At 41.9% G+C, this 11,458-nt stretch overlaps 1 protein-coding gene across 1 annotated transcript; it reads left to right on the top strand.

Moving 5' to 3' along the window:
- The first annotated feature begins 853 nt into the window (after positions 1–853).
- On the top strand, positions 854–9,031 carry LOC118558868 (ATP-dependent Clp protease proteolytic subunit, mitochondrial-like). The gene is made up of 7 exons (XM_036129443.1): positions 854–976; positions 4,533–4,634; positions 5,063–5,134; positions 5,223–5,319; positions 5,587–5,774; positions 5,896–6,001; positions 8,375–9,031. Exons 1-7 carry the CDS (start codon positions 965–967, stop codon positions 8,605–8,607), a joined length of 810 nt encoding a protein of 269 aa, XP_035985336.1. The 5' UTR covers positions 854–964; the 3' UTR covers positions 8,608–9,031.
- The last annotated feature ends 2,427 nt before the right edge of the window (positions 9,032–11,458 follow it).

Below are 11,458 nucleotides of genomic sequence, written 5' to 3'. Positions count from 1 at the left end.
AACTTGAAGGCTTTTCGGGGACTTTGTGAGAATATCTCCATTCTTAATACGTTTACCCTTTATCCAACATGCTCCTTTTAGAACAACATCTTGGACATGGCAGAAATACCTGGAAAGATGAATGATACATTTAATACATTAATCACTTCAGTGAGATTTCAGTAAGATGTGAAGCTGCAAGATCCTGTCAGTACTTTCTAGAGTGATGCCTTTGGTGACTGTTGAAAATCATTGGTTTTGTTACATCAGCATCCCCTGTTTGCCTTCCTGTACTGTCCTGAGACAATTTTCTGTACAAACATCCCTGGAGAATAGATCTTTCTGTGTACCTTCTGAAATTCCTTATTGTCCACTGGAAACCTCTTAGGATTCACCAATTGAATCATTCTAGAGCTATGATTTCTGAGTTGACATAAAGAGGGGAAATTCTGTTATTCTGCTGAGCTGAAACGGATACGAATGAATGGGTGTGGAAGAGATAAGCTCACAGCGTCGTTCCTTCAGTCATTGTATTATTTTAGATGCTGTTTCATTCTTAGCAGTAGAATTAATGTGTTTGCCCTTCATTTGTTTGTCTGCATTTGTTCCATTGTTTGCTTATTTATAATCAGTAATACATATGGATGGGTGTGATTGACTGAGATATGTATCACATATGATTATGTTAGACGGGTTGGGTAATTATATTATAGAATTAAAGAATAATTTTATTTAATTCTAGTAAAACGTTTAATGGTTCTTCTTCTCAATGTTAGTGTTGGCAACACTGATGTACTTATCAGAGGCTCCAACAGACTCCCTCACTGAAGAAATACCTGGATCTGTGCAAACCAGTAGGTGGCGACAAAGCAATGTCCTGGCGGAGGGCATTGCGTAAAGAGCACGTCACAGGGTCACGTTAGAACAGCTTCCGGTGTAGCAGGGTCAGGCAGCAGGCAGCGGTAGAGCTGGTGAAGACTTCAACATGCTGTTACGGGTGAGTATTGCCTGCTGCTGTGTCGCAGCGGCGTGTCGGGCAGAGCCGCGCCGCTGAACGCGTCTTCCACCCGGTGTGTTGTCGCTGCTCCGCCGGCAGAGCATGGCGGCGGTGCGGTGCGGAGCGGAGCGCTGGCCCAGGACGTTACCTCCCGGCCTGTTACATGACAGCAGCAGCAGCAGCAGTGTAGCTGGGTCTGTCTGCGGAACATGACAGCTGTAGATGTCAGTGTTCACTGCTGAGAAGAAGTCTGACGTTCAGTCAGCTGTTTGGATTTGTAACAAATATGGGGCAAACCTTACTGAAGAGCTGGATGCTGTGGCTGCGTAACAGACCTCTAAAATAAGCGAGATTATTGGAAGATCTATTATTCAAATCAAGTGGAGAAAAATCGATGTTAGAAGAAGAATGCGACTCTTTCACAAAGTGATTGTGTAACGGAGTGCAGCTTCCAGGGAAGATCACAGCTAACGCGTTGTTGCGCCTTAGATCAGCTTAGATGTTTGATCAGGGTTCTGAACACTTTCACACGACCTTCTGGGATTAACCCTGTGGGGTTTTCATAGGTTTCCTTCCAGCATGCGCCATCAAAGCAGTGAATAATAGAACAACAATATGAATATATTATTTTTCAACAGCATAAACAACCAGGCAAAACAGTTGGTATTGTCCATGTCCAGTAATAGTTGAGAGCATTAAGGCCTATAGATTTTCTCTGAGAGGGAGTGATCAGGCTGGCTGAGGATTTTCTTTGATTTCTCAGACACTTCCCTCTGTTTCACCTAGATAACCAATATTATTAATATTAACAATATTGTTTAAACATGACTTCTATGATGAAAACTACTATTTTTCATCAGTCAGACCAATGTTTTCATCAAGCAGCTGACCGACCAGATTTGCAACACGGAGCCTTGTCATGAACCACGTTGTTTTGTTGAAGTTGTTTGGATTTACCACCATGCATGTTCTGATGGACTACGGTCCAGACTGTTTGCTAGACAGATGACCTTTCTTTGATAAGCCTTTTATTATCTTCTTGGGGGGTCATCAGCATAACAGTGGAAATTAACTGCATGGTAGGGCTAGACACTTAATCATATTTGCACTAAAGTCGCAATTTTAAAAAATGGATTATGTAACAATTGATGGATAAGACACGTCCTTTAGGTGTAGGTAATATGTTTAAAGTGGGTTTGCCTCCACAAGGAAGGGAAGACAAATGCAGCAGTGAGATAATCTAATTTTATTACTTGTTTTATAGTTTATATAATCAATACATTTTACCAGAAACTTTCTGGAATTTCACCATAGCATTAACTATCGGTCAAACAGTTAAATACATAGACTTGTTTGGTGGTTGCATTTTTGCAGTATATGTTCAACATGATTGATGTCCAACTCACCAAGCTAATCTCTTGTGTAATAATATTCTGATTAATAAAAAAGGTTAAATTTCTTATCTTAAATAGTTCTGGTTTACAAACATCTTTATCTACAGGCCATTTTGCTGCATGTGCTTAATGCAGAGAAAATAAAAAATGATATCGCAATTATGGTTGACATATATAGCAATTTTGATTTTTGGCAAAATGATACAGCCCTATCCCATACTGCATATATATAATGAAGAGAATTGGTGCAAGGACTGAACCCTGTGGTACTCCATAAGTGACCCTAGAGTTTGAAGATGTATTATTAACATGAACAAACTGGAATCTGTCAGACAGGATTTAAACCAAATTAATATTTTTCTCTTAACCCCCACAGTATGTTCAAGCCTTTCTGAAAATATTGTATGAATATTAAATGCAGCACTGAGATCTAACAGGAAAAGTACAGACACAAGTCCATTATCTGAGGCCATGAGAATATCATTAGTGACTTTCACCAGAGTTTTTTTTCCGGTGTTATGATGAGCTCTGAAGCCTGACTGAAACTGTTCAAACAGGTCATTACTGTAGAAATGTTCACATACTTGATTAGCAAATATTTCGTCAAAAATTTAAGATAAATAAGGATGATTAGATATAGGTCTGGAATCAATTATCTTGATCATCATGTGATCACCTTGATCAAGAGAAGGTTTCTTAAGTAAAGGTTTAATAACAGCTACCTTAAAAGCCGGTGGTACTGATCTGTGTACCAATGATAGAGTAATCAGATCTAAAATGGGGGCAGTGATCAAAGGGAATGCTTCCTTTAATAATTTGGTCAGGATTGGGTCTAACAAACAAGTTGACCTTCATGCAATCGTCCCCAGTGTACTGCTGCTCATCTCCTGCCTGCTGGAGCCATGTTTGCTTCTGTTTCTTCATGAATGATGGCTCCAGTTTGGCTTTCCTGGAAGTTGAATACAAAACAATTGGACCAATAGTCACAACAATGTCATTTAAGGTTTTTGACACATGTTTTATGAATTCAAAATTCTCAGTTGATAAATAAGAGTGGTGTAATATGTTTTTTTAACAACATAAAATACATCCTCCATGTTTTCTACTCAGGGTTGTGAATACATTTTTACTTAATGAATTTTACAGGACATCAATTAAATTATAACAACATTTCATATGACAGTGTTAGATTTATTTATGTATTTATTATTTTTGTATGAATTTATTTAGTGTGTTCTTGGCAACAATAGGAGCTAAGATTCAAACAGCTTTCCAGGATTTCTGAATGAATCTGGATTGAACACAATGGTGCTGTCTTTGACAGGAAAAGGTTAAAATCTAACAACCTAAGGACCAGAAAGTCCCAACCACCTTGGTTTGTGAAGCACTTGTGTTCTACTGAAATAGTATAAATAATTAAGAGCAAAATCTCAAAGCTTGAATCTCAAAGAGAAATCATCATAGAGCTGCTCAACATTTATAAGATGGGTTTAATGGCTGGAATGCTAATAAAGTTTTTCTGTTGAATATTGAAAAGGGACATGCTATGTTTATTAAAAAGTAGACATAAACTGACAAATTTTATTCTTTCTGTGTTGATTCTCCTTTGTAAAGTTATGGAATAAGTTACATGAAGATTTAAAACAAAGCAATAGTTTAACACAATTCAAAAGAAAGTACAAAGAGGTAATTTTCAATAGATACACACATGGGGACAGAAAGCAATAAGGTGTGTATTGAAGATAATAACTTGGTGTAAGGGTTTAGAAAGATAAACTAGCATAAAATGGGAAAATGTATAGGTAAATATTAGTAACTGTTACTTCAAACTGCCACTTTGATTTTGATTTTTTTTTTTTTTATGACAGTAGGACTCTAAAGTCTCAAGTGTTTAGGGGTAGGAGTTTATAAGTTCTCACTTCTTCCTACCCCATTTTGAGCATGATATGTTACTGAAACAAAAAAAAATCTGTATTTTCCTCTTCTTTCTTATGCACTTCTTGTTACTGTGCACTATTTTATTTTTATATTTGTATCATGTTTGAATAAATTAATTTCATTTCATAATTTCAAATTTAATTTCATTATTTTTTATATCCTTCTGATATAGTGTGACTTATTATTGGTTTTTAACATTAAAACGTTTTTCCCCTGTTTGATAGAGTTTATTGAACATCGGGGGTCTAACTCTGAAACACAGCAGAGCCGTCCATCACAGTCCAGTATGGAGGAGTCCTCTCATACCTATAGTTGTGGAGCAGACGGTGAGCGGCCTGTCAACACCAACCATCTTTCAATGGATTACCCACAATGCACTACATTAATGCCTAAGTTGTCTTCCCTGTGACGTTTTGACAAATGCGTAGGTGTGGTGGATCAGTGGCGTTCTGTGCCTAACGAACAAAGCTAGAGGCCATCAAAGCTGGAAGAAAATGTGGACTGCATTGCTTTTGTATTTGGAAAAGTTTAGTTTCAGCGCAGCGCTGCTAACATCCCAACACTGTATTTTTCTTGTCGTCTGGACTTTGATTAGGCCAATCCATCACACTTCTTTCAGCCATTCACTTAATAATGTTCTACAGTGTTGGGGAATCTTATGTAAATCTTTTATATATTTATTCGTTGCACTTACATGATCAGTAATGTTTATTATACCATGTTGCAAACTTAAAAGTATAATTGGTGTTTTTAGGGGAGAGGAGAACGGGCGTACGACATCTACTCTCGTCTCCTAAGAGAAAGAATCATCTGTGTGATGGGTCCTGTAAGTGTTTTAATGATTGTGAAAACGTCGAGATGTTTTTTAGAGGAACTCGTCACCAAGTATCGCTTTACATTTGCCATGTGCTCAGATTGATGACAACGTAGCCAGTCTGGTGATAGCCCAGCTGCTCTTCCTACAGTCAGAGAGCAACAACAAGCCCATCCACATGTACATCAACAGTCCTGGTAAGAGATCCAGCGAGGACACACACCCGCTGAAGGGCTCACTGTTAGCTGATGTTAGTTTTAACAACAGGCAGCCATGGCCAACAGATTCCCATTCCTTGCTGCTGTTATTCAGCAGTTACTAATATTAATGTTCAATTTCCTTACATTCTTATAAAGTTAGATGTCTTCAAGTGTCTTTTTGTGCTGAATGTGGTCCAGTTTTGTCTGTGGGTAAAATAGTGCTGTCTTTTTGTCTCTCCCCGCGCCCCAACCCCTTCTGTCCAGGCGGCGTGGTGACGGCAGGCCTGGCCATCTATGACACTATGCAGTATATCCTTAATCCAATCTCCACCTGGTGTGTTGGCCAGGCAGCCAGCATGGGCAGCTTGCTCCTGGCAGCAGGTACCTCTGGCATGAGGCATTCACTGCCCAACGCACGCATCATGGTGCACCAGCCTTCAGGGGGTGCCAGGGTAAGCGGGCTTATTCAGACCCATCAGAAATAAGGCCTGAAGAGTTAACGCACAAAATAAAGGTGCAGAAAGTGAAGCCAGAGCCGTGACCCTAACACTAGGAGTGTCTCCATGTGTTCAGGGCCAGGCCACAGACATCGCCATCCAGGCGGAGGAAATTCTGAAGCTAAAGAGGCAGATCAACCACATCTATGCCAAGCACACAGGACAGCCTCTGGAGACCATAGGTACGTTTGGGCACATTTGAACCCTAACCTACGCAACGCGCTTGCTGCCTGTTTCGGCACTCCTCCGCGGTCCGCGCAACGCGCTGGCTGCCTGTTTCGGCACTCCTCCGCTTGCTGGGGGGGCGGGCCGGGCGACCTGCCGTGCCGCGCGGCCGCCGGTGCGTCTCGTCCCTCCTCTCTCTCCCCTCCGTTCCCCCGACGCCCGGTGCCTCCTGCGTGCCTCGCCAGAGCTGGGCTCGACCCCCTGCTCTGGGTCCCTGTCACCCACCCCGTCGCTCGCCTGCCTCTGCCACCACAGCGAGCGGTCCCAGAGGGGACACGACGTACAGTGTGAGCAGTCTGGTCTCGTCCGAGCGTCGCGCCGCACAGATCGTGAGCGGTGAACTTTTAAACCCCGCGGTTCCCTCGCACAGTTTGAGATGTATATAAGTACCACGACTGAAAAACTCGTACAGTGTACGCCCGGCTTTACCTACAGAAATAAAGGGTTTTACAAGAAAATGATCAGTTGTGACGTCGGTATACGCACACAGTATACAGCCACTAACAGATTGTGGTGACTGTAAAAACACTGTACCCGTCACGGTGGAGAGGGATTTACCATATTTCACTAAATTCAGAGACCTCTTACTTGCAAGAGATCTTAAAGGAAACTTGTTTTCTTTTCATAAGTTGAATTTCCAGAGATCTGAATAAAATCTCTGTAATGTTTGCTAATAATAGTTAGAGGATGGATTACTGTAGCATAGCATCCTTTCCTACTCTGCTTTAAAGCTCATTTCTGCTGTCCAGCTGGGTTTGGGTTGAGTTTGACTCTCCGTCCCCTTCTGCCTAGCAGAATGTTACTCGTTTCTAACTGCCTGCACAGATTTCAGCTGCCCTGGAAAGTAACTTCATTACAAATGACCCACAAAAATTCTGCTGAATACACAAGAAAACAATTGTTCCATGAATATGTGGGTATAAAGGCTGAAGGCAGACCTTCGCTGCTGCTTGAAGTTTGCTTCTGCTGTCAGCCATGTTGGCATTGGTGTATCTCCTGGAGGGTGGTCTGTTTAAGGACATGGCAGCACCCCAGTGAATCCTTTCATGATGCTGCTCATTTGAGCGATACTTCTCTGAAACCTCAGAAAAGAACTGCCATTTAATCAATCAAATGAGTTGGAAAATAAATGGAAACTATAGTCAAGACATTGACAAGGTTAGAAATAACGATTGTCCTTCAAAATTTGCTTTCATCAAAGAATCCTCCATTTGCAGCTGTTACAGCCTTGCTGACTTTTAGCATCTCGCTGTCAGTTTGTGGAGGAAATCGGAGGAAATGTCCCTCCATGCTCCCTGTAGCTCCTCCCACAAGTTGGATTAGCTTGATGAGCATTTCTTCTCACCATACGGTCAAGCCCCTCCACACAACAGCTCGGTAGGGTTGGAATCCGGTGACTGTGCTGACCACTCCATTATAGACAGAATAACACATCACCATATCTAGACTGTATGTCTCATTAACTTGTTTTAATTTAATTTTAATTGACGAAAAATTTGTACAGACATTTCTTAGTGACCCCAAACTTTTGAGCGATACTATATGTGGGGTGTATTTTTATCCAGCTTTACTCTGTGCCCCCTGTCACTGTTCTAGTGAACGATTTGTTTTCTAAACTCACACAAATGGTAGATAATTCAGATGTTCTGTGAAGACCTGTAAAGGTTGATTAGAGAACATTTGACAACAAGCAGCATCATGACGATCAAGGAACCCAGCAGACGGGTCGGGTAGACCAGGGGTTCTGGTCCAGTTTAAAGTAGGGTTTCCCCAGCTTTGACCATGCCACAGAGCTCTGATCAATCCATCATCTGGAGAGAATGGACCAAGAGACCTACCAAGACATGGACGTCCATCTAACCTGGCAGGCTGGGCAAGGAGAGCATTAATTAGACAAGCAGCCAAGAGGTTCATGGTGACTCTGGAGGAGCTGTAAATAAGGCCTTCATGGATCAGTGGTAAGAGGAAAACCAGTATTGAAGGAAAGCCTAAATACATCCTGTTTGCAGTTTTCCACGAGCCGTGGAGGAGACGGAATAACAGCAGCTCAGTTGAGCAGTTTTTGTCCTCCTTCCTGCTCCGTGTTGCTGAGGATGGCGCTGCTGCTCAGGGTGGCTTGCCTGTTAGACAAGCCAGTAGAATATCCTCACTCACTAGTTTTAGTGTCTTAGTGCTCTGCCAACTTCTATAAAAAAACATGTTCAAATGAAGGCTGAAGGGATCCTGTGTCAAGGCTTCTAATCATTTCAGTGAGGCTTTTAGTGAAGGGTATAACAGGCTGCTGTATACCGAGCTGTGGTAAATGATGTTCTTTTCTTTCCCACTTTTAGAGGGTGTGATGGAAAGAGATCGCTACATGAGTCCCATGGAGGCTCAGGACTTTGGCATCATTGACCGGGTCCTGGTCCATCCACCCCAGGCAGGCCAGGATGAGCCAGAGTTGGTCCAGAAAGAACCAGCAGCAGCAGCAGCAGCAAATCCCGCCCCACAGACAGAGTCTGGAGCCCCGGATCAGGTCTCCAACGGCACTAATGCCCCCTCCTCATACAAACCAGAACCTTGAACTCTGCACCAGCCTGATCTGCCATGTGACGGCTGCTCCGTAGGATTCGGTGCCTGGCGGCTTCTGAGAGCAAAGCCCAGCTTCTCGTCTTTTCTTTACTAGGTCTCTGTTCTCCACAATCAGCAGCCTAAACACAACGTGTGGGCAGAGTAGCTCAGGCACATACTGTTACAGAAGCAGAATTTCATTCCTTCAGTGCACACAATAAGTCCTGGAGAATCCTGGCTGACTGTTGGCCCCAGCAGTCACCTTTATCCTCCTCACAGTCTGGTCATCAGCACTGGCCGCATCATGATGTTTTTGAAAGGGAAGAAAACGGAGCTCCCTGAAGTTTATGTAATGTTCACATAGACCGCTGCCGAAAAGACCTTCAGGAGGGGAGTTCTTTCTTATGCAGATTTCTAATAAAGACAATTAGTTTGACCACGGTGTCTTTACTTGAGCTTTACATTTCAACTAACTGCTAACTGAAAACATTGTTATTGCTTATAACAGTGTTTTCAGCTCCTAGAAACTCTTACATTTCAGTTACATTCATTCAAAACGGTCTCAAGTCCACCCAGATGTTTAATGCCGGTGCCCGTATTCACAAAGAATCCTAACACTAAAAGTAAATGTCGTCATTTCAGAAAAAATCTAAGAATTTCCCAAATTCTAAGATTTTTTTAAAATAATGTTTTTGGTCTTTTTTTTTTATAATAAATTTACCTCTGTAAGATTTGATTATTTGATTATTCACAAAGTTTCTAGGCCTTAAGAGAGCTCTGAAAGTGACAAAACGTTGTAGTGAGGAGGACTTTTAGCAAGCCTATGGGTGTCTGTCATAGTGGCAACAGAGCGCTGATTGGCTGATCCACCACCTAAACAGTGGAAGAAATGAGTGCAAAAACTTCAACAATCAATCATTAATATGTAAATAAGCAACACTTTATCATTCCCATAGAGGGAAATTAATAATTTTCAGCGGCCCAGCAGGTTAAAGGTGCGGCTCTAGTAATGTCATTTTATTGGGGATAAACATTGAATAATCATGAATAAAAAGTGGTGAAAAGTACAGAAAATTTTAGAATTGGAAAAAGTCAGAAAAATATATACATTGAGGTCTAATTGGTTAATTTCTCTCCTTTGATTACTAGGAGTACTATCAACCAATCACAGCTCTTAAGACAGTCTCGCACCTAGCAGTGGGGTCAACCACACCTCCTCACTAAGATAAAAATGTCTGACTTCTCCTTTCTTCGAGTCGCTCTCAGCAGCATCTGAATCACTCTGGAGCTAAGACTCCTTGGCAGGAATTTTTTGGCTAAGACAGGGGCTCTCAGAGCCTCTTTAGAGCTTTGTTAATACGGGCCCTGGTCTTCAATCTCGTGGTTAGGTCAGAAAAAGAAATGCATTGATAGCATTCTTCCGTGAGAGACATTTATCATAAAATGGACCATTGTAAAGTACAGCATTAGTCCAAAAAAAAATCTAAAACAAAATGAATAACTTGAGTCCAGGTAGCAGATACTAAATAACTCGATAAACTTGACTTCAACCTTCCTTGCAGGAATGTTTCACAGGAAACTATCAGTCTAGGTGTATTATCCATCCATCAGCTATACTCCCTTATCCATGCCCAGCCTGGGATCACTCTGCATGGAGTTAACATGTTACCGCTGTGCATGCACAGGTTCTCCCAGGACTCAGGCTTTCTCCCACAGTCGATCCAAACTATCCATATTAGGGTGGTAGGTCCTTTTAATCTGACTGTGTCTCTGTGTTGCCCTGTGAAGGACATGCATCCTGTCTGGGTTGAATCCAGTTCAGTTGAAAAATACTGTAATAATCCTAAAGGAAATGTAACATTGCTAGAACTCATTAAAGTTTCATCAAAGAACCCCAGTTTGCTTTCTTGGTCCTCTGGAGATGAGCACCAGGCTGGGTGAGCTTCCACCGACAGGATGCTGGCGTACGTCTGTGGGTGGTCCGGTGGTGCAGGATGAAGTCTGGTCCCAGTGTGTCTGCCCTGGAAGTCAGCTGCTGGGGGTCCGACCGGGGCTGCAAGCGGCCTTTTCACATCTTCCTCAGACATCTCTTTAATCTCAGCCACATTCAGAACATAAAACACCCTAAAAACATTAGTTCTCGTTATGATAGATGAACTAGTAATCATTGAATGGATCTCTGGTCACCTCCAGTTTATTCATATATTTTTTTGGGGGTGGGGGGGGGGATTTGGGTGAAACTTGTTAAGGTTTCAGGTGTCAAGAGAGTTTGTGAACTTTTTTACATTTTTATTTGCAACCATATTTCTTTTACACTTCATAAGGACAGAAGGTAGTACTCATTCACATACATCGCCTGTTAGAAACCTGAAATTAAGTAGTAAGCAGTGTCAACATTCAGCATCAGTTATTCCCTGTTTACTTTCATGCTCTTATGAAGAGAGATGTGGGAGAACCCTTAGTAGGATTACTTAACTGGTGTGAATGTGCCAGATCAGGTCATCTCCTATAACCAGCATCACCTCTGCCCATCAGTTACTAACCTTGGAGTTAAACTAGACTCCCCTCACCTTGGATCATGTTAATAAACTCTGAAGAACTCTTTCCATCACCTGCGTAATATTGCTACTGATCCACGTCTGTCTCCTCCAGACTGTGCTATTGTACAGCTACTTGGGATCTCTAGCAAGAATCTTCAGAGGCTCCAATATGTCTAAAACTCTGCAGCTAGGATCCTGATGAATGCAAAAGTATGCACACATTATGCTCACTCTTCATTGGCTTCCCATCTCCACCAGGATTAAATATAATCTTTCTTTCCTCACTCATCAATCCAAGTACAGAAACACTCCTTATCTGAAAGA

The sequence above is a fragment of the Fundulus heteroclitus genome, unplaced genomic scaffold (genome assembly GCF_011125445.2).
Source record: "Fundulus heteroclitus isolate FHET01 unplaced genomic scaffold, MU-UCD_Fhet_4.1 scaffold_170, whole genome shotgun sequence".
Classification (NCBI taxonomy): Eukaryota; Metazoa; Chordata; class Actinopteri; order Cyprinodontiformes; family Fundulidae; genus Fundulus; species Fundulus heteroclitus.
Note: the sequence above shows the minus strand (reverse complement) of the source record. Positions and strands in the feature narration are given on the sequence as shown.